General features: G+C 34.2%; 1 protein-coding gene across 7 annotated transcripts in view; it reads right to left on the bottom strand.

Moving 5' to 3' along the window:
- The window catches only part of SFMBT1 (Scm like with four mbt domains 1), a 109,069-nt gene that overhangs the window by 25,843 nt on the left and 59,206 nt on the right, over nt 1-24,020 (bottom strand). For 5 of the 7 annotated variants that reach the window (XM_014062921.2, XM_087709156.1, XM_087709153.1 and 2 more), the window contains 7 exons: nt 17,400-17,547; nt 12,250-12,344; nt 7,508-7,748; nt 6,278-6,366; nt 4,465-4,711; nt 3,495-3,592; nt 2,713-2,814 (listed from right to left, as the gene is read on the bottom strand). In XM_014062921.2, the coding sequence (XP_013918396.1) occupies nt 2,713-2,814; nt 3,495-3,592; nt 4,465-4,711; nt 6,278-6,366; nt 7,508-7,748; nt 12,250-12,344; nt 17,400-17,427 (900 nt within the window). In that variant the 5' untranslated portion in view covers nt 17,428-17,547. Of the gene's footprint in view, nt 1-2,712; nt 2,815-3,494; nt 3,593-4,464; nt 4,712-6,277; nt 6,367-7,507; nt 7,749-12,249; nt 12,345-17,399; nt 17,548-24,020 lie in introns of those variants that run through there. The other 2 variants (XM_087709157.1, XM_087709155.1) reach the window with 2 other exon arrangements.

Raw genomic sequence — 24,020 nt, 5'->3', positions numbered from 1 at the left:
GGAACTGCTGAAGTTTGACCTCTGATACAGCAGGAGATGCCACTGGAGCGGCCTCGCGTATAGATGAGCCCAAGGCACCACGACTATGCAAGAAAGCTGGAGAGCACTACTACAGGAGTAGGTGTTCTTTCCATTCCGCCGAACCACTTTTGGACTTGTTCGGTCACTAAGAGTAAAGATAAATGCTCTCCCATGAGGCAGGCGATCCAACACCTCCTAGAGATTAGGGCGGTGGAACCGGTTCCACCAGACCAAGTGGGGTCAGGTTTCTATCCAACCTCTTTGTCGTTCTGAAGAGTTCAGTGGGATGGAGGGCTATTCTGGATCTTAAACTGCTAAATTTTCACTTAGTCTATAGAAGATTCAAGATGGCATCGCTTAAATCCATCTTGGTGGGGGTCAGGTACTATGACTTCATGGCCTCCATCGACCTGAGGCTTACCTCCATATCCCCAGCTTCCCTGGCCATCGTAAGTATCTCAGGTTCTCCTATTTAGGTAGCCACTACGAGTATAGGACCCTACCGTTTGGCTTGGTGTCATCGCCTCGGACCTTCACTAAGGTCCTAGCCGCAGTGGCGGCTAACTTCCATGAGCGCTCTGTCAGAGTCCACTGCTACCTCAATGACATCTTAGTCCAAGCAGCATCATTTGAGCGGGCAAGGGAGGATCTTTCGTTGGTGGTGTTCACACTACAGCAATTAGATTTTTCGGTTAACCTAGATAAGAGTTCCCTCGTTCCCGTCACCAGGATTCCTCACCTGGGGACCATCACAGACTTTAAGCTGGGGAAGGGTTTCCTGTCCCACGACCGTAAAGTTAAGTTTGTTAGCCTTAGTTATACAAGTTAGAAGTCAACATTTTGTTCCTGTAGTACTGGATTGTTTTTGGAAGAATCGGGACCAAAAGCAACCGTTCTTTCTTCGGCCAGACAAAGTTGAAACTGGGAACCAGAAGCAAGGAGCACAGAGGCCTGGCTTCAAATTAACTCTGTCTCAAGGCCAATTGGACATCACAATACCCAATCCTGGCTAATCCTGCAAAATTCTTCCGGAAAACAGCACTAAGAGGTTTTAGCTTACCAAGAAATTAAAATAAATTTCAAGTTGACAAATTTATGTATATAATGAAATGGGGAGCCCAAGCATAAGGGGCCAAAAGATATAATAAAACACAAAGATGAAACCAAGAAGAAATGCCAACAATCTAACAGAAAAGTTATTTTATATAAAAAATGGGATGCTGCACTATGGAAAGTATAAGATAAGAAAGAGACATGCAATATAAAAAGAATGCTGACTGCAAAAAGAATAAAAAATTAAAATAAAGAATTGATAGCGTTGGCAATATAGAACTCATAACTGTCATGAAGGTTTAGGTTAAGAAAGTAATAAAAAAGCTGTGTACCTATTGCTGACATAGTTATTAATACAGCTGCACAAATACTGAGAAGATACATACCTATAAAACCATCTTAAAACTGCAATTTATATTCAGTTTTAAACATTTGTTAATACTGAATCTCTCTGCTACTCTGCAAGATGCTCACTCAGTATGTCATTAATACTGTTTGCATTTCCCAAACCAGCAACTAGGAATTTTGGAACTAATCTACATCAAATCTTCCTAAGGGTTTTCACTGGCTTAGCAACAGCCACAGAACCTTTCCAAAATTATACAATTATACAATGCGAGAAGTCTTATTTATTTTATAAAACTATTTCACTGCAATAATTTTATAGATGGGGAGGATAAGAAATAGTGTTCCTGAAAATATCTGATAGCTAGCTTTTACACATGCATCTTTAGGGCTCAGGAAGTAAATAAGGTCAAACCAAGTTAGTATTTTTATGAGAAACTATTCTATCGTAGAGTAGATTGTAAAATCAAAAGACATTCTAAAAGAAGGCAGTGACAAACTTTTTCTGGACTACTGAGAAGAAAACTGCACAACATGTCCATGCAATCACTAGGAGTAAAACTCAACCATTTTAAACATATGGTTCACTTCTACACCTCATAAGCCAAATTGATTCACAAAACAGGAAAAAAACAACCCAGATGCTAAAAATATTGTTCTCTTATTATTTCAATATCTATTGAGGAAAATCATATTATAAATTTTCTCTTATTTTTTATTAATAATATTTTTCATCCCATTGTGATTTTAGGCGCAAAGAAATGTATCATGGCTTAACTCCAGTTTTTAAAAATTAAGAATCCAGCAAGTAGCTGGATAGGAAAAAACCAAAACAAATTATTTCAAGATTAATATCGATTCACATCTGCAATTGATAAAATATTAGCATAATGAAAGAAAAAATGTGCATTTGTGTACTACTGGAACCACATAAAATTCTTTTAAAAGATAAATGTCACTACTTAATTTTAAGCAATAACGTTCTTAAAGCTGCCTGTGAGTCTAGCTCCTTGCAATTCAATCCCAGATTAAGGAGCTTTCATAGTTGCTGACTTATACAGAAACTGAGCTCTGCCTCTTCCATAATATCATTTCATATTTCTTGGAGCTGAAACTCAGAATTAAAATCAGGTACTTATGAACAAATACTGAGACATGTTCTTGTTGCAAATGCCCTACAAAATTAGCTTCCATTCAAAGTGACCTAAATTAGAGTGTGAGTAAATTATAGAGAATAGTTTTCTTGGCAATGAAGAAGGAAATCAGAGTTAGCAGCTGAGATACTTGTGATACCTTTGTAACTGTAGCAGGTGATATGGCAAAAGGAGCTTTTGGATTAATAGCTTCCAACTTCATATTTACAGAAAATGCATGAGTTCCAACAACAGGTTTGTCCTAAAAATGATTAATAAAAACCGTTAGTTTCTATCTCTCAACATTTTCTTAATACCTAAGTATATATGTACATAGATATGTACACACACATGTATACAGAAAGAGAGAGTGGGGGAGAGTTATTTTTAAAATACCCTTATTTTGTTTGGATCAGTTTTCTTTTCTGCTTTATATTATTCAGTGACATCAAGATCAGTGAGGCAGTCTCCAAGGAAGAAAATTATTTATAATAGAGAATGAGACCTGCAAAATATTTTCCATTGATAAAAGACACATTCTGTTTCCCTGAAAGTAATATGGACCTTTTCCACTTATAGGAAGCCAACAAATTAAAACTACCAATGTTGCTTTCTCAAAAATAATTCATATCATAACATTATGGAATTGCTCATTTCTTTAAAAAATTGACAAAATATTTTTGAAACTTTCAAAACTGGGTTTGGAGTTTTCCTGCAGGATGGGAAGTCAAAAGTGTATCTGTTTCATTAATCTCTAAAATAATCTATACATTATCTTAAACAGTATATTTTAAAATTTTAAATTACCTAGAGTTTCTCATATCCAATAAGTAAAAAGCTTAATTAAAATATTACGTCGTCTAGTTCCCAGAAATTATTTTTGTTCATATTAGATTTAATCATAGCATTTGCTAAAAATACAGTAAATGCCAAATGTCACACCTTGAACAGATCAGTGGGCACTAATGATTCTTCTTCCTCTTCTTTTACTTTTGCTAGAGTTTCTTGCCATTCTATTTCAGTCTTCAAATGCCTAATAGCTTCAATAAAAGAAAGATAAATTTGTTATCCCATTAAAAGTAAAACACACTTTTAAAATGAATATATTTTATTACATTCATAGTAATGTAACAATTATAATAAGATCTATATACACTATTTCACAGTGCTTTACAATCCTTTCTAAGTTTACAGAATATTGCCCCCAACAATCTAGATCCTCATTTGACGACCTCAGAAGGATGGAAGGCTGAGTCACATTTCAGGAAGACAAAATTTCATATGTGTGTGTGTGTGTGTGTGTGTGTGTGTGTGTGTGTGTGTGTTTGTTTGTTTTGTATTTGTGCTGATAAATAAATAAAGGGAGACTAGTATAGATCTATTTCAAGCTATTTAGCTCTCATCAGCTAGCCATACCCTTACTGGGATATATATATCTCCCTCCCTCTCCCTCTCTCTCTCCCACTCTCATATATAGTTTTGATCTTGAATAGTCCACCTAGAAAACTTTCCTCAAAAACATGATCTGAGTGGTCAAGTAAGGATGATTTACTTTCTATAGCTAATTCCCTTCTAGTTTGGCTAGGCATTTCACCACAGTGCAAAATTATTTTAGCTCTGACCAAAATTTTCTTAAACTTAGATTTTATAAGAAAGAGATTTAAATCCTTATACAAAGAATAAATTGCCATTAGCACAAAATATGTTTGAAAAGAAATAATAATAATAATTCCATTTCAACTGAAAGAAACAAAGATTATTTTAAGAATGGATTATTTTAAGAAGGCAGCTTGACACAAGTATACAAGTATCATCAAACAAGGGAAGGAGGAAGATCCAGAAAACTACAGACAAGAAGTTAATTTATTTCAGTCTGAAGTTCTAGTTTGTGATTGAAAATTAAGTTTTGTACCTAAAGGAGGTTCAAGAATGTATCCTTGCTGAGATACCCAACCCATTGGATGGAGAAAGGGATCTAAATAGAACATCCATAAGTCATATTGTTCTACATCTCCAAGTCCTTCATAGCGCAGCCTGAGTCTTCCACCAATGTTTTCCAGAACAGTGACTATCCAAGCTCCTAGACAGCTATTTATGTGCTGACATTCAAGTCGTGACCCTGGTGCAATAAGATCCAAAGAATTTTTTCCTCGATGGAGCTGAAAAAAGAAAGAAAAATGTTAGACATCTGCCTCGTTATCTATTCTAAAATGTAACATTATTTATGTACGTACTTCATTCATTTTCTTACACATTTTATCTTTTTGTAATGACATTATTATCTGTAATATGGTTATATTTGTAACAGGTTCACAATTATTGTGAAATAAACTTCTTATTTGCTATTTCTTATTGTCTTTGCTTTCTAGGCTTTTAGTCTATTTGCTTTTAAGTAACTAGTACATTATAGCATTGATTTTTGTTTAAATGTATATTCCTTAATAGAAATATATATATATATATATATATATATATATATATATATATATATATATATATATATATATATATATATATATATATATATATATATATATATATATATATATATATATATGTCTATTTCCCACTCATCCAGAATACTAATGGATGACTAGTTCTCCATTTTAATGTACTCTTTTATATGATGCCATTAGCTTCCAAAAGCAGCAAATAGCAGAGAACTGAGTCAATCCGTAAATTAGATTAATTAATGAGCTCATGAAGCAAACTCTCGATTCACTGAATCTAACAGTATTAGAAATCCTTTCCACATCTATGTCACTACATTACATAAGGTATCAAAACGTGAACAAAAAGAGGTGAAGGTAATTTTACAAACCAGAAAGTTTACTAGCAATTATGGAGAGGTTATTTTTGAAAGTTACAAAAACAAAATCAAGATGAGCTTCTATAAAATATTCTTGAAAGATAGCCCACATTAAATACAAGATAAACATTACAGTCTTTGTGTCATTGTTCTCTTTCTTCGCTCCTCAATCATTCACTGAGTATCTGTTTGCAGTTAATGATGGCACTGAAGGAGTGCTACTTGCAACAGGTTCCCAAAGTTCTGACCATCACAGTACCTCCAGCACCCCTGCAAATGCTGTCTCCTGCCAACTTCTCATAAGCAAAATCAATGGGGAAGCCACTAGGGAAAGTTGCAAGTCATTCACACTACCACAACCCTTTTCCAACTCTGCCTCATTTCATAATATTTACCCACCGCCTGCCTGCCTGCTTGTGATTTGCCTGGGACTTGTGCCTGACAGCTTCTTCACTGACTTAATGAGAATCCAGGAGGAAGTCACAAGTGCCAGTCACGTGAGGTTTTCATTTAATAACCTACAAACCTTGCTTAAAAACAGCAGAGGACTGCTAAGCTTGTCATCACTAAACAACGTGGTTATGTGATGTCACATTTTATGACTGCATCGGTTAGCAATGAAAATCCTGGTGGCAATTACCATTGTTAAATGAGGACTACCTGTACAATAGATATGCCATCCCACTGATGAAGTTCTTTTCTCTACTGAAATTCCACTCCCATGTTATGGGATCTTTTATAGCCATACAGCAAAATCTCTCTTGTCACTACTTAAATATATTCCAGAAAGATGAAGTTATAACCAAACTGGAGAGAAAAAAAACACGCCACTAATAAAAAAACAAGTGGTAATTACCAGTCAGTTTTATTGAATTAGAATTTTTACTTCTACAATTGTTACTGTGTAGACACCTACCCCTTCTAGAAGACCAGCAGGAGGACTACATGCTCCTTTCAGAATTTGCTGAAGGAATTCTATCTGATTGGGAATTTTATCCTTAATGCCTAAAAAAAGAGAGGAAAAACTAAGTCAATCAATATGCACTCTTGCTATCTCACAAGCAGCTTGATTAAAGTTACCTGGGAAGGTCAAAAGCAAACCCACATGTCTATGGTTCAACATGTTTGCAACTTTTGGATTACTTAAGAGTACATTTCAGAATTTTTTACCCGAGTTCTTGAGTTCAAGGATGATTAAATCTAGAGTAGGAACAGGTTGTTGTTGTTGTTAGTTGCGAAGTTGTGTTCGACCCATCGCGACCTCATGGACAACGTTCCTCCAGGCCTTTCTGTCCTCTATCATCCTCTGAGGTCCATTTAAGCTCACACCTACTGCTTTAGTGACTCCATCCAGCCACTTTATTCTCTGTCGTCCCTTTCTTCTTTTGCCCTCAATCTTTCCCAGCATTAGGCTCTTCTCCAGTGAGCCCTTCCTTCTCATTAGATGACCAAAGAATTTGAGTTTCATCTTCAGGATCTGGCCTTCTAAGGAATAGTCAGGATTGATTTCCTCTAGGACTGACTGATTTGATCGCTTTGCAGTCCAAGGGACTCGCAGGAGTCTTCTCTAGCACCAGAGTTCAAAGACCTCAATTCTATGGCGCTTAGCCTTTCTTATGGACCAACTTTCACAGCCATACATTGCAACTGGGAAAACCATAGCCTTGATTATACACCCTTTTGTTGGCAGGGTGATGTCTCTGCTTTTTAGTATGCTGTCTAGATTTGCCATAGCTTTCCTCCCCAGGAACAAGTGTCTTTTAATTTCCTGGCTGTAGTCCCCATCTGCAGTGATCTTAAGAGCCCAGGAAAACTAAACCCCATGGACAGTACCAAAAGGAACAGGTATAGGATCTCAATCATGAGAACCAAAAATAAGATTGTCAATAATATATGATATTATTAAGTCCAATACTTATATTGACATTAAAAAGACAAATGGACTGATGTGTAGTTGACTTTTAGGTATTATAGCGAATATGTAAAAGTAAATGTAAGAGTAATACTTGCAAACCTATTTAAAGTGATGCCCATGTAAAACCAAATACAAAAATGTAGAGAAGCCTGAACAATATCTTAATCACTTTACAGGCAGTTATTTTGTGAGTTTACAGGACCTACACTTTGTTCCATAGAACATGGTTACCTTCAGGCACTTTGAGGGTCTTCTTGTTCTGCTCACACCAGCCAAGTGGATGCAAATCAGCTGTCATGATATCACACCAGAAATCAGCCTTGCGATCTTCTCCATAACCATCATAGCGCAAAAGTAGTAACTGCCCACAAGTGGTAATGATTGTGGCAATCCAGTAAGTGTCAGGGCCAGGTTTGATAGCAACCTCCAATTTCATGCCTGGTGTGAAGCCATTTTGTGGGCTGGTATCCACCTAAAAGAAAAGGAAAAATCAAGTCAGCAATTTTGATACTGTAACATTATTTAACCTGAGATGTGGGGGCTCAGCGGCTAAGATGTTGAGCTTATTGATCAAAGATCGGCAGATCAGCAGTTTGAATCCCCAGTGCGGCATAATGGAGTGAGCTCCTATTACATGTCCCAGCTTCTGCCAACATAGCAGTTCGAAAGCACGTAAAAAATGCAAGTAGAAAAATAGGAACCACTTTGGTGGGAAGGTAACATCGTTCCATGCGCCTTCAGCATTTAGTCATGCCGGCCAAATGACCAGAGATGTCTTCAGACAGCTCTGGCTCTTCAACTTTAAAATGGAGATGAGCATTGCCCCCTAGAGTCAGGAACAACTAGTACATATGTGTGAGGGGAACCTTTACCTAACATTATTTATAAAATATTTGGCACAAGTTAGGGATTTCTGTTGATAACTGGGAATAAGGAAGATAATGGATTAACATTTCTGGATTGGTCAGTTAAAATAATACCATGTTTCCTCAAAAATAAGACAGGGTCTTATCTTCTTTTGACACCCCCCCCCCCGAAATAAGCACTTGACCTTATTTTCAGGGAGGTCTTATTATTTTTGAGGTGCAGGAGGTGGTGACTTAATGGCTGCTGCTATGTTGCAACATTTTTGGGGAGGGCTTAGTTTCAGGGGAGAGCCTATTTTAGCGTGTGTGCTCAAAAGTCTGATTGGGCTTATTATCTGGAGGTGTCTTATTTTCGGGAAAACAGGGTATATAATTGAAAAATACTACAATCAGATTAGGATACAGTTTTAAGGATACAATGGTAATAACCTACAATAGATCAAGTGGTTCCCCCCCCCCCCAAAAAAAAATGATCAACAGGGCAATGTATTTAGAATTAGTTAATTCACAACAATCTAGAAGCCCAGATTACAAACTTTAGAGTATAAAACTCCTGCTTTATACTCCCAGATTGCGCTACTGAAATCTATTCAATACAACTGATAATTACATCTATTTTGGACTTATAAACACAAAAAACTAAGTTACCTTATCAATAAACTCAAACAATAAAACCTTCAGGTTTAAAAAAATAGCCCTGCCTTGATCCAATAAATTATTTTAATTATATCATACTGTCGCCTATCATAATGAACGCAAATTACACAGATGAGCAATCCAAATATTTGAATTGCATTTATTCAGTTATTATAGGAATCATATACATACACACACATATATATTATTATATATTATGTTATGTATTGTTATGGTATGTTGTTATGTTTTATTATATTATATTAATAACTAAGTGCCATTGTATAAATTTTCATTCTCATTCTCTTCTGCAATACATAATTCTGATACTAAAAATAAACAAAACATTCTAAGAGGTATTTTTATACAAGTGAATTCCAAATCACTGCTCTTCAAAACAACTGTGAATTCTTCCTACTTCTATATTAATTACAACTCTCTACAGAATGATCCTTGACAACTTAGATGAAAATAGTGTACATTCTAATTATGTTTCGTGTGAGTAGGAAAAAAATTAGAAATTATTTTTATTGAATAAACTTTACTCACAATTTTTCAAATTGAATAATCATTTTTATCGAAAAAGCTTTACTCATACAAAAATGTATTTCAAATTGGAAATGAAGCAGAATTAGACAATAGTCTCACTCAGATATAAATGGAAAGTTACATAAATATACAGTTCTAGATGAACAGATAAATCAAGACAGAACTTGGGAGAAAAAATCTAACTAATAATTAATAAACTAAGAAAAGTAAATAAACAATAGCATGCAAGCAAGAATAAGAACAAGAATAAGACGTCTTAATTTGATACATATCTTACTATACAAATAAATATGACTACTCTGGACAGGAACCAATATATACAAAACATTCTCTTTCCTGTTCCAATAGCACCCTCTCATGGCAATCTAGTAAGACTACAGTAGTAGTCCTAGTGATCCAATTTTTTATGTAATCCCATCTATGACACTACAGAAATACATTCTTGGATCTTGCCCCCAAGTAAGAATAGAACTCTTCTGCATTTTCCATCTTTAATATGTTGGGGTATACAGAGTAACTATGTATGCTAGCTTATGATTGAAAAACTCTGTACTTGACCAAAGGCAGTTATAGTAACAATATTTTAGGGAAGGGGGCATTAAATTGGTAAACTTTATGTCATAAAGTAATTAAATAGATATACACATACTGCCCCCTTGTGACATGGATGCACACATATATATTTATACAATTGGCCCAATATTTTTCCCATTATTTTGCATTCATGGCACATGCATATACTTGCTGCTTTCTTCCGGAATAAACCACATTATGCAGAAAAGGAGTAAGAAATAGTAATAGCATGAGATTTAAAAAGAGGGGGGGGGGCAGCTAAAACTAGCTTATTTACTAATGTAATTAACTACATCTCCAGGCCTTTTTTGGGGGGGGGGACGGAATCCTGATACTACATTTATTGCTTTTTGTTCTTTGGATTTCTCTTTCTCTTTTTAGAGGATATCATAAACTATAGACAACCACAACTTTCTCTGTCTATCTTTTTCTCTCAACTCATTCACTTTTCTTTTAATATATTGTTACATTCATTCATCACATTTATATAGCTGCCAATCTCACAAAACATGACTCTGGGTACACAATAAAAACAGACTATAAAAAGAAACAAGTATTCCATCACTTCATAAAGTCCTCATTCATTCTTTCTGTATGTATGACCAAAGATCTTCCATTCGTACTTGTTACTCATTTTTGGGTGTGATCTATACTCATTCAGTACCCATTCATTCTTCACATTATCTCTTTTCTTACTACACACACTTCTTAAATACCCCATTTCCACTGCAGTCAACCTGCATTTCTCTGGCCATATTTAATTCTCACTTTCATACTAAGTGGGCTAAAGTATGATATAACATACTTCTTTCTGATAAACACAATTTTCCTTGACCAAATCACAAACTATCCAGCATATTTTTACTAATATTTACATATCTTAAAATATTTGTCTTTTATTTTTAGTAAAAATTCTAAGCTATACAAATTAATTTACTTGTTCTAGTTTTTGCCATTAATATACAGCATTTTAATAATTCATTCTATTTTTCCTGTAACGTCTCCCCCAAAACATTTCTAATACAACTACAAGCATTCTTATCCATTTATCCATAGATCTGCAAAACAACCCAGGGGATATTACACATTTTTGTTTTACCCCTGCTCAGCCGTGAATCATTCAATAGGCATTTAGTCTCTTCTTGCAAATTCCTTACTTATGTATCTTATTTATTTGTTGCTTTTAATAATGAGTCTTACATTCTATATTTGTATAAAACATTTCATAATTTAAGCCTATCAACAAGTGTATAATAAACACTTGTATAATTCTCACATCCCTATATTTCTCAATTCCTTGCTAAACAGAAAAATCTGATCTCTACACGTCCTGTCCAGTGTAAAACTGGACTTCCCAAATTTTGCTCATTGTCACATCTTGGGCCATATCAATCAAAATTCTGCTGAATGCCTCCCTAGGAAGGTTTATCACAATTATTTTTTTCATACGATTTAAATTCCTAAAACATTAACTTGGTTATTGAAAAAGCGAACAATTATACTCAAACCCTGTCTACAGAGTTATGTTTTTAATGGTGTAACAGACAGCCCACAGTTGTACTATACTCTAAAATGCCCCTAGAGATTGTAAATTAGAATCAATGTAATCCTTGTTAAAAATTATATGCTTTCATTATTTGAAAATTTAAAAAATGACATTTCAAGACTTTGTCAAACACTATCACCAAAGTATTTTTTTCTAGCACAAAAATCCTGGAAAGTTTCACAGCATCCATATCATACTATAAACCTTTTCTGAAAGTTACAGTCCCTGTCCAATTATTTTGTTTGGTAGCAAAAAAAAATCAGTAACATACTTTTATCTGAAACATTACATTTTAAAAAGTAGCAAGTTAATTTTCATGTTTTATGTTCACTTCTACTACAAGGAAACAAAATAAAAGGGAGAAAGGGATGACTGAGTGAGTAAGGTGTTGTCAACAAGGCATGGAAGAAAGCCTTAAGATGATGAGTCAGCAAGCTCTTTGCAAACTAATTATCTTCATCTGTTGTAACTGCAAAAGATTTCACTTTGCACCATAGAACAGCCGCTTTAAAAAATATTTAAGTCAGCAATTCTTTGGATCTGTCTCTAGCACTAACTGAACCACAAGAGTCCCCCTTGCAAAGCAAAGGACAAAAATAAATGCTCTCTATTACTGTTATTCCCCTTTAAATGGGACCTGTGAGGACATTACGAAAGCCCAAAAGTTACAGCAAAGAGCTTAAGGGACTGCACTTAGAATTCTCAAGGATCTGAAATGAAGAGCTTCTGCTCATTATGGCTACCAAGGGATCAGAGTTTAAAAAACACATACAGAAGACAACATTGACCAGATGTTTACTTACATGTCTAAATGAGCTGTGAGGTGCTGCTGTTGCTCCTGTATCTTCCAAATAGTCATCCCAACTGAACTCTGCTTCTTCTACAACAGATCCTGCATCTACAATAATCCAGAAACAACCAATGGATCTTAAATGGAAAGCTGTAACTGTTATGTTATTATAAATTTCTTTACTGTAGATGTTTTTTCCAACTGTTTTGAAGACAAAGGAAATATTATATTGAAACAGAGTATATTAAAATGTACATAACTGCCAAAGTATTTATATATATATGTATGTATGTATGTATGTGTGTGTGTGTGTGTGTGTGTGTGTGTGTGTGTGTGTAATATATATAAATATATAATGCACTAGTGTCAATTAAACAATGTCACTTGTCTGTCATGATATCAAAAGATAGCAATATGAATATGAAGCCCCTATGCTGATACAGTGGCCTAACACCTAAGCTGTAGTAAAGAGTTGTTGTTTTTAAAGATAGAAGGTACCTTATTTCAAGGATAATAGGATATAAATTATATGAAAAGTATTTTCAATTTTAAATTGATTGGAAAAGAATAACAGATTTATGAAGTAGGCACTAAGCAATTTGCAGGTATAAAAGGGCAGCTGCTTTTTTCATAAACACCTTGGATTTGTGACCAATGCCCATAAACAGCATTCTTTTGCTTTTATGTATTTGATCTATCCTTAAACAAACAAAAAATATTTTTGGAGTCAATGGTATTCTTTTTCCTGAATGGTATGTAATTTTAATTTGGAAAAATAATACTTCTATGGATAAATACTTGGGCAGTTTTCTTAAAAAGAAAAAACCACAGGTGCAAAAACTGTATGAATGAAGCAAAAGGTCCATAAAAATCTCACATCTTGCGCTATCTAGTAATAGTAAAAGGTTTTGCCTTACCAAAGTCTAATTTAAGTTCTCAATTACTGCTGGAAGAAATTCATTCACTTAATATGTATATGTTTTCACAAACGTCAAATTTTTATTATACAGATAGTCCTCAAGTTACGACCAATTGTTCAAGCAACTGTTTGAAGTTATGGTATTGTTTATGTTCAGTGACTGTTTGAAGCTACGGTGGTGCTGAATAAATGGTACTTATACCAGGTCCCTTAGGTTAGAGCAGTTTGTAGCACCCATATGTCATATAACCAAAATTAGGATGCTTGGCAGCTCATTTCTATTTTTATGACAGCAGCATCAAAAAATGGTGAAAGTGAGTGGTGGAGAACAGGTGGGCAAAAGCCTTGAAGCACAGGGGGCCAAGAGGGAAAAGAAGGGGAAATTGAAAGGAAGGTGGTTCCTTATCTTGGAAGAACCAATGCCCAGGGCTGGGAGGGGCCAAGCTGCAAGAATGGGTCCCTGGCTAGTGACTGATGGGATTCAGTTAATGACGGCAGTAAGAACTGCTGAGATTGCCAACACGTGAAATTGCACTTTATGATCACATTGTTTAGAGATGGAAATTCCAGTCTTAACTGCTGTGGTAACTCAAGGACTATCTCTATAGGGACATACATAATGTGTCATTCCTGAATATGAGGAACCTGTGGCCTTCCAGTTATTTATGAGCTATAATTCCCAGTAGTTATCACTAGTTATGTTGCCCGAGGCTACCAGAGCTGGCACTCAGCAAAATCTAGACAGCTTAATAAGTTTATCTGCAGATAGAAAAACCTAAAATTATAAACACTTGTCAATATTTGTAAGGCACTGCGAAATAATTTGCTTAAAAGTTGCTCAACCCCCCATATGCTTATTTAGTCAAAAAGATATTACAGCAAAAATTGGCAAAATTTAAATAAACTAGCTTTGGGCATTGGCACAAAAAAGACTATAAAGACCAGATGTTAAAAAAAATATATGTTCAGGTCTGATTATTTGTTCTTTTTGCAAAAGAATAAGTGTGTGTTAAGTTTTCATTAAGAATCTGATCTTTCACTCAGACCTATTTTTTTAGTTTACATATTGTAAGGCTTTAAAATGTATGGTTCAAAGACAGAAGAATAAGATACAGGAATACAGAATTCTCCAGGAAATAGTACAGGACTAGATGTTGGCAATATTCAAAAGCAAAATGTGAGATGTTTATTTCAAAGCATTTCTGTATTCTTGCAACCTACAGTGTAATCATGTACAAAAGATACACTGAAGGATTTAACAAAGGACCGGCACAAGGTACGCCATAATCTTTAAAAATGTTGGAACTGAGCGCGGTTAATCTGCTAACAAAGATACAACAGCAGAAACAGATGGGACTCATGGAAGGCAGAAGGAGGAGCTTACTTATGGCATAGCCTATATTTTTTTTAAACTGCAGTTTTATCCCTTTTATAGCATATTGTTACAACCTACATCTGGTACAAAGATATTCTGACCTATTATCTTCAGTGGAAGAGATGGGAAAAATGTATTTCATTTGTTCATGAATATAATACATGCCATGCAAAGCAAAGCAAAGCAAAAGATACAACATAAATAAATTTGAGAAATATATAAAACTCATTGTTCTGTATCCTCTCTCTAAAGACTACAGATGCCAGATTTATCTGTAGTCCATTTTGTGCATTCTAGAAGAAAGTCCTATGACTAGCAACAGTGGACAAAACACTGTGCCACTATGCACTGTTAATATACTGGTTCAAGTCAGCTGCATTTCTCTTGCATGCTCATTCTTTCCTCTCATCCTCTGATACAAAAAACACAACCAGGTAGTTTCTTAGGGTACAAATGGAATATAGCCTATGCAAGGTTGTGGTTTAGGAACTAAACTAAGATGGGAGAAATGTAAATTCAAGTCCATCTTAAGTCATGAAGACACATTAAGTAACTTTGGGCATTACTGGGTCCTCGCAAGGATAAAATAGAATATTCAAGTACTATACCAGCGGTGTCAAACTCGATTTTACTGAAGGCCTTATTAGGGTTGTGTTTGACCTTGGGGGGCCAGGGTGGGCGTCACTCATGTTGGGGGGTGCCTATGGTGGCACAAGCACTCTGCCAACAAAAACGGGTTCCTGAACTTTGTTTACAGGTGGGGTGGCCTCCTGCAAACCTCTGCCAGAGAAAATGCGTGCAGCCCTCCTCAGCTCTGTTTTCGCTGGCACAATCACCGCAGGCCGGTCCTTTGCTGTTTTCAGGGTGGCCCTGCATACCAGATCTGAGCACCCAGTAGGCCGGATCCAACCCCGGGCCTTGACTTTGACATCGCTGTACTATAATATAGGGGTGCAATAGCGGTTCTATAAATATGTAGACAGTCAATAGAAGACAGTAAAAAAGAATTTTCTTCCATCTGGAGGTTGTCCAGATCTTTCTGCCAATATATGGCAGCCCAAAATGTACTATATATGAATTCTTGATGAAAAAATAGGATATAAAGTGAACAATCAGTTGGGCCAAAGGATCGGCTGGTTCAAGTAAGGGCTATGGTATTGGTCCTACATTGGTTCAGTGTAACTGGGTATCTTCTCTATCATTTTCTGATTTTGTTTCTTATTTTGGATTTTAATAGGTTCTCCTATATTAGTATATGAACATGAATAGTTTTGCCAGCATTCCAGGTCTTCAGTTCCTGGTATTCCTGATTGGTTCTTGAAGAAGTACACGTGAGGAGGTTGACAAGCAAGGTCAATTAACACATGATGAGTCTTTCTACCCCTCAAGTTAGGAAATTCTCAGTGGAGCTTATTGTTTAATTATTTTGTTTAAGGCATACAAAAATATGAGTAGGCAGATACCTGCCCCTGCTTGAATGTCCACTACTACTTCCTGGTTCCTTATTCTTAATATTAGATCTCTGCAGCTTTCTTTTAAAAGAATGTGAGTCTACATTTCCATTTGTCATGTTTCCTCAATAGTTCTTTTGGTTGCTAGGCAAAAATATTTCTATTCTTGATGGGACAGGAATGCTTGAGGATATAGTATTGTGCAGCTTTTCCTTTCTTCTTTTAATGTGCTAAGCTCATGAAAGAATTTATAAATATAGTATAAGGGAATTCAAAGTCATCCTTGTAGGGATGGAAAATATTACTTATGGGTTCTTGCTGTTGTTATATTGAACCTGATGAAGGCCCCTGTGATGTCATCTTGTGTTTTGTGTGAATATAGTGACAAAAATGTGCTAGGTTTATACTTCTAATTTCCCTAGATCCATTCAACATTAGTAGGCATGTGATTATTGTCATTAGAACAATTTCCATTGCAGTTTTTCCAAGGCCTTTGCAGACATTTCAGGCATTTCTGAGTCATTTTTATTATTTGTATTTTTTTCCCTTTCCAGGATCAGTATACACTGTATATAATAACCATTCTGATAGCAACACGACTCTAATTATAAAACTTAAGCATGAGTGCAGGACTGCTCTATTAGTATATAACCAGCACTTTTGTACTGTTCCATAACTGCAATTTTAAATTTAATGTTGCTGCTGAATTACTGACCATTATATTCAAAGGAAACCGAATGGAAAAGAAATATATACTGTGCATGTTTGTATAAAAAGATAAAAAGTGTTATGCCTATAATTCGAAACCATGTCTCAGTAAGAAATTAAACTTCATATTATCATTAGCGCTTCGGCAATAAATACCTGAATCAACTAATGCTTCAAAACAAAAAAATGTAGCATTATTTCTCAATGTGTTCTGTTTCATAGGAAGTGAAGTGGGGAGCGTGATCAAAATCCAAGATTAATTTAAGTTATCAGTATTTTAGTTCTTCATGTGTGAAAGATTGCATCAAAGATCTTATTGTACTATGACATTGTTCATTTTTGTCAATACTTTATATTTATTTCTTAAAAGGAAAATATCATACATGCTCAAACTGAAAACTCAAAATGATAGCATGTCAAGGTATCAAAATCATAATAAATATTAATTCCAAATGTTAAATATATAGTTTATACTATATAGTATATAAGCAGATAAATTACAAAATATAGCTATAACATGGTATAACATACCATATGTGAATTTAATGGGAAGTATTGTATTAAAAATAACTTCTGTTAAAGAAAAATCCTAAATTCTATTTTTATATAACCCCGACTTGTATAAAGAAATTGTAGCAATGACTTATTCTGGGGTCAAGTGATTCTAAATATGCTGAGTTGGCATGTTTCCATCTCCAGAACTATAATACCTGTCTCACGTTGCTGTTCTCCATTCATTTCCACAGCAATCTGGTAATACGGCTCGGGAACAGGAAATAGAAAAACTCACTGGGTCACTGTCTTGATCTCATCAGCATCCCAATGTCTGCTTCTTCAAGCTTTGTGTTGAAGCAAAAACTGTGAATAAAATTTAGAGGCAACTTTTTATTCTTAAATTTAAAGCTACGTTTTGTTTCGTTCATTTCTGTAGAATTAGAACAAGCTAAGTCAGCACTTCTACTTGATTCTATCCCAAAAAGAAAAGGTGTTTTGTTACAGAAACCTACAATGCCACAGACTATTATAAACAGAGAGAGTAAAAGGAGGACACAGGTTCACTTTTAAGTTATAAATTCATTTGTCTTTCATACAATTTCTTAAGCCCATCAAAAATAAAGAGTCCCTAATTTTGTGTACCTTAACTAATTCCAAATAAGTAACATAAAGTAGATATTCTTCACATGAGAAACTTCTGTCAGAGTTTAAATATCTGGAAAGTTTGCAAACAATTCTAAAAGTATTAAAATTGTTATACCATCAAGTAGGAATACCCTAGTATCAGCAATAGATAAATTGGCTGGGTTACAAGAAATAGATTGCACTATTAAGTAAATAATCTTTTGACTGAACCTTTGTTCATTAAACCTTTGGCTTAACATTCTCGTTAAACAGCCACACATATTGGTGGGCACAATATTGATATATACTTGTTAACTAGGTCTTCTGTATATTGTATGAAAACATCCACTGTTTTGACTTTAGAACCCAAGAGACTGCCAGAAAGGTATATCAGCAGCTGTTACTAAGACAGTTGGCAAAATGCTCTAGGAATCATATTATGTAATACTACAGACATATTATTTCTTACAAATAAGACAATTATATTGATGATAAGGGGAAAAATACAAAATATTAAGATAATACTTATAATATTTATTTATATATTAATTATATTTATGCCAAATGAAAATTAGCAAATTACTAGCAATAGTAGTATAATACAAGTACTTTTAAGTTTTCAGAAAGTTTCCACTCTTCAAAAAGCAAGATAATTAAAAAAAGACAAAGGAATAAATCTCACTATGATAAATTTAACTTGTTGCAAATTCTCAGCTGACTTAAGAAAGAAGCTATCTTAACAAAGAATTTGGATTTTCTACCTTTCTTAGTACGCCATAGTATACTATCAGATAATATTAAGTTATTTTTATGAGAGGTTATACTTTACCTTTGGAAAAAAACAGCTGAATAATTTAATTCTTGTTAAATCTCAATATTTGAATAATTACTTATTACCTTTTGGTTCCACAAGATCTTTCAATATACCACATTAACTAATTTCACCTATGTAAGAAGACACTTTCTTACACTTAGATTGTAACCCAGGTTAATATTTTCAACATCTCCCAATGCATTTCATGGCCTAAGTCCAAATGTTATTAGTAATTTTCAGTACAAAGATGGGAGAGATTTGGCCCTCTAGAAGTCCTACTATTGCCTGCCATTAAGTTAAGCACCATGAACATTAGTCTAACAATTTCTGGATAGCCATAGGTTTCATACAAATTTTTAAAGCCCTATTTTTTTTGCAGCCAAAACACTTACTTCCACAAGAAACTAAAGCTTGTCATGCTTTGTCATAGCAGAAAAAAAGATGAAAATGCTTATAAAGAAAAACTAATTAACCCATCTTATTCCTTCTCTTTGGAAAAAGGCATTTGAAAAGCTTTTTTTTAAATATTACAGTATTGCTACTTTTGGATTTTCCTTGCTGCTATATGTTTTTTCCCCCTCTCTGTTAATTTGGCTTTATATTCATATGCTACAAGGGGGCAGGACAGAAACTATGATACGAATACAGTGGATGTTTCTTTTAAGTCAATGGCTAATTTTAGAAGCTGTGCTCCAAAACAGCACAGAAACCACTGAAGGGGATGCTTTCAAGCCCCTGCAAGATTTATGATAATAATTTTGTTGACAATTGTCTCCATTAAATTATTCCCCCCCCCCCCCCCAAAAAAAAAGAAAAGAAAACAGGCTCTATACATTTCTGGATGCTGAAGGGTTCTAATAGATACTACATATCTTAAGGCTTATTTATTTCAGACCTTCAGCAGAGAGTTTAAGTTCACATTAGAATCTATGTTTAAATCAGTTCAAAATGGAGACATCGCAATACAATTTTAAAGTAATATCAAATAGAACTTTGGCTAATAGAGGAATATCAGCAAACTAATACATTAAGGCAGGATGAAGAGCCTATAGCATGATAACAGCAGCCTGGTTTATCTGCAATGAGCATATATGGGAAAAGCTTCAGGTACTGTGCATCTCACATTTATTCAGCAAAGGAATAGGTGTAGTGAAAACACAGATAGTGATGTTGATTCAAACCCAGCTGTGTGTTCATCCAGGCTCCTCAAACCCCAGCATTAAATAGTTAAGTTAAAAAAAGAAATTGGTTGAAGCTTATCAGCAATTGAAAATACCTTACCTCAGTTGTAGAACTATCACTACCTTTTTAACTTATAATGCTGATGTCAAAAATTCAAAACATGTTTTCAGTCCTGGACAGATTGTTTGCATCACTGCAGCCGTAGCTAACTGAAGGTGAGGATTATCAATTTACTTTGACTTTTTCTGTTTGAATTTAACACTTTAATTGTTGATATACTAATCTTAATTGAATTTAAACTTATCCGTATTGAATGACACCCTGGATTTTAAAGTACAAAATGTGGTAAGGCTTAACTAAATATGTTTTTAAAGTTCTAATCCTTGAATTTATATGCAGGCAACCTTTCCTAGAGATTTCGGGACTGGGCTAATCAGAAGGCAAATATGGAAAATAATTGCAGTAGCACATAAAAAATAACTTCTCCCTATTAGACAGCACACTGGATTTAAAAGAAGAAAGATGTAGTAAAGCTCAGCTAAATATATGTTTTAAGGTTCTAATGTCAGCTTGATATGTACCTGTGAACACAATTTCATGAAATTAAAGGTTTATTCATGATAAAGTATGACTAGATGTGACTGAATAATTAACCCAATAAAAGATTATATATCCTAATCTAGGTAGGAAAAAATAAGGAAATATTTGGAATGCATGTTAGCATGCTCGCTCTTGAAGAGTAAAAATATAATTACCAATTACTATGAACTACAACAAAGATAAAACTGCAAAGTGGGTGAATTTATAGTCTACTGCAGTTCACTACTTGGCAATATGCTAATGTTCTAAAACCCAAAATAACTAAGGATTTAAAATATAAAAATGGATTTTTCTTTTAGCATGTTAAAAAACTCCTAATACAACCTTTTTTGTGGTTAATTTCAACAGTTTTGTAACTTTACATCTTTCATTAGCAGGTATTTCCTATAACTAAACTAAGGGAACAAATTATGTTTTATACAGAAACATAGAGAATGAAGAGAATATAGAAGGAATTACAATATTCAGGGTTTTTTAAATTTATTTTTTACTGGAATTTGTCAAAAACGAGAACAATAAGTAGATAATAAAAATACAATGACAAGGACGATAGACACGTTAGTGCACTTATGGATGCCCCCTCTAGTGACCACTTAAGTATGAAGTAAGGTCCACGGAAGTCAATTTCTGACTGAAACTGTGAAAATTTGTAGCTTTGACAACTCTATTACAGAAATCATATTTTTTACGGTCAAGTTTAAAATGGTTTACATTGAGTTTAAAGTGGTTGTTCGTGCGCATATTATTTTGATTAAAACAGAAAAAGTCATTTACAGGTAAAACATTACTACGTATAATTTTGTATGCAATATCTAGGTCTAAAATACCTATATTTTACTTAATTATATCTCCCTAAAATAAATTAGTGGATAACAGGATAATCTGTCACAAAAATATATAAATATTTTTAATTTATAGACTATGGTAATTAGAGCTTACATTAGCTTACTTTTAATAAAATGGTTAAATGTCTTAATAATTTCATGTGTTTATAAATTAATAGTTAATATAAGAGTCCTATGGGCCCTATTTAGGAAAGAGAAATTAAATGAGCAATGTAAACAAAATTTAGACTAAATATATATATTGTTATAAAATGTCTGACTTCAGCTATTGTTAACATAGAAAAATAAAACAAATTTGTTAACATTGTGATATTTTTAATGTTAGACTATTATTTCAGGTCTCTTTGTTGATTCACTGTCTTAAATAAATGGAGAAATAAAAAATGAATAATCAGGATTCTGCAGAGCTTGCTATTTATAACTGGGCAAAAGCTAACATTGGTTCATGGCAACTTTCCTAACTGCTAAGTAATAGATGTTCTCTCTGGATCCTGCCTGACTCCAAAGCCTGGATAATACAGAAGATTTCCTTTCCCCAAACATTGCTACCTAGCTAGATCCCCAGTACCACAACTATTGGTTAAAAGGCAGAAAGATATGGCAGACTGATAAAATAAGGCAAATTAGTATGATACTGCCACATCAAATATGATTCTCAAAAAAAAAAATAGATTATTTTTTTCCTTTTGCAAGTGAGACAATGGCATCCAGAAACAGAACAGCAACAAGAAGTACACAGGACACTTTAGATTAAAGTTGTGTTTACTTGCCAACTAAATGACTTCAGTCTGGATTCAATTTTCAGCAGCTAACCCACATCTGCTCTTTGATCACAGCAAAACACTGTGACCATAGAGATTGAAGAGCCAAGGTCAAAGAAGAGCAAGAACATTAGAACAAATGGAAGATATCTGCTTTGAATTGCCGCACAAGTTCATCCCGTTACCTCAAATGTATTGAACAAGAATAGATATCAAGCAGAATCCTAATACTCTGAAAGATGAGCAGATCCCTATCTTTATGACCATCTTGTTAAAAAAAGATAACAGGAAGAAATAAATGACAAATCCTTCACCAATATTTTATCAAAATTGTATATGCTGGACATCTTCCCCCTATCCTCACACATCATAGCACTCAGATTTATCAAAATTAGCAGTAGGGGACAGAAACAGTAGGAAAAAAATTACAAAAACATTGTTTTTTTTAAAAAGAGATTAAGACATAAAGGGTTATATGAAATTGATAAGAAGCAGGTCCTGTTTTTCTTTCTGAAGTTTTAATAAGCCTAACACTCTAAATGACTCCTCACAAACATCTTTACTCTAGAAAGCAGGGTCAGATAGACTCAGAAGCACATTGACTTACAATCAGAATTCCCTAAAGAAAAAGTAGAACGTTCAGTGACAGTTGACAGGGGGCAGCAATGGGGGAGGGGCACCTGACCATTAGACTTAGGGCCCAAAGGGCAAATGGGCAGAGTATAAACAAATAAACAAATACACCTTTCTTACTTTGACATTTATATTTAAGCCTAAACTCTTTATCAAGCCTCCTATCAGTATAAATCAGTGGTAAACAAAAAGCCTCCAATTTATTTAGTACCTAAAGTGGCCATATCTTCATTTCTTGAAATCATTTTCTTTTTGATATGTATAGCACTGCCTTTTCTCTGTAAGCTTAGGTATTGTGAAATAAAATATCTGGCTAAAAGAAGTGGATGAAGTTGCCACATGTTGCAGCTTTACATTATTTCAATTTGTATTTCCTCTTTCCACTCAGAGGACATTCATTCTCATAGGTTCCATAGTCCCTGATAATGATTAATTCTTTTATCCAGTTTTCTGCATTATCACTCAAAGTAATTAACCTCTTTTGAATATTTCTCAAATACAGGGAAATCAGAGAATATTCTGCATCCACCATGAATTTTTTTTCATTTCTTACAGAATCTCTAGCACATCATTTTACTACTATAGAAGTTTCCACTTACAACCTCTCAAATTTTGCTTTGTTTTTCTTTCTCTCCATATTAGGCTACTAATCATAATATACTATCATATGTGTCAAAAGCATTGTACAATCCAAGCAATTTTCCTCAGTGTTGTAGTACTGCAGGTAACCAGCTCTATATACATCTAATGAAAAGAATTCTTTTGATCCTGTGTTGGGCTCAATTGTAATTGTAAGTCAAGGATTACTTGTACTGTGAAATGTTAAGCATTAATTTAGATCCTTACCTACAGACCTTAAATGTTAATAGGCTACACTTATTTTTTTTAAATGAGGTGGAACAAGATTAAGAACATTTATGGCTCATTGTCACATTTCAATATTTCAAATATATATATTTCTAAACAGAAAATGTTCTCCAAATGATAGGTTCATCTCTATACATGTTTATTCCAAATAATAGAACTCATGTAATCTTGCTGCTTTGAAATACTGAAACATGGGGGAAAAATATACAGGAACAAAATCAAGGAGAACTCATTAACAAGCCATTCCATTAATTATTGTAAAATAAGAACAAGGAAGAACAAATGCTAAACAAAACTCTTTCAATACAAGTGCTTAAAGTAAATGCCCTTTGAGCATTTAATGGGAATGGCAGCTCTAAACAAATAATGTCTGCTGCATTTATTATCATTCCAGAGATTATATGTAAGAAAAAACTTTCAGTGAGAAATCAAAATTGCAAAAACATAAAGACAGCAGTCTGTTTCATTACAAACAGATGATAACAGGCTATAAACTGTGACTGAGCAGTG

The sequence above is a fragment of the Thamnophis sirtalis genome, unplaced genomic scaffold (genome assembly GCF_051295495.1).
Source record: "Thamnophis sirtalis isolate CommonGarterSnake01/CBP01778 unplaced genomic scaffold, rThaSir2_p1.2 scaffold_3, whole genome shotgun sequence".
Lineage (NCBI taxonomy): Eukaryota > Metazoa > Chordata > Lepidosauria > Squamata > Natricidae > Thamnophis > Thamnophis sirtalis.
The sequence above is the reverse complement of the archived record's forward strand: the minus strand, read 5'-3'. Positions and strand labels throughout refer to the sequence as shown.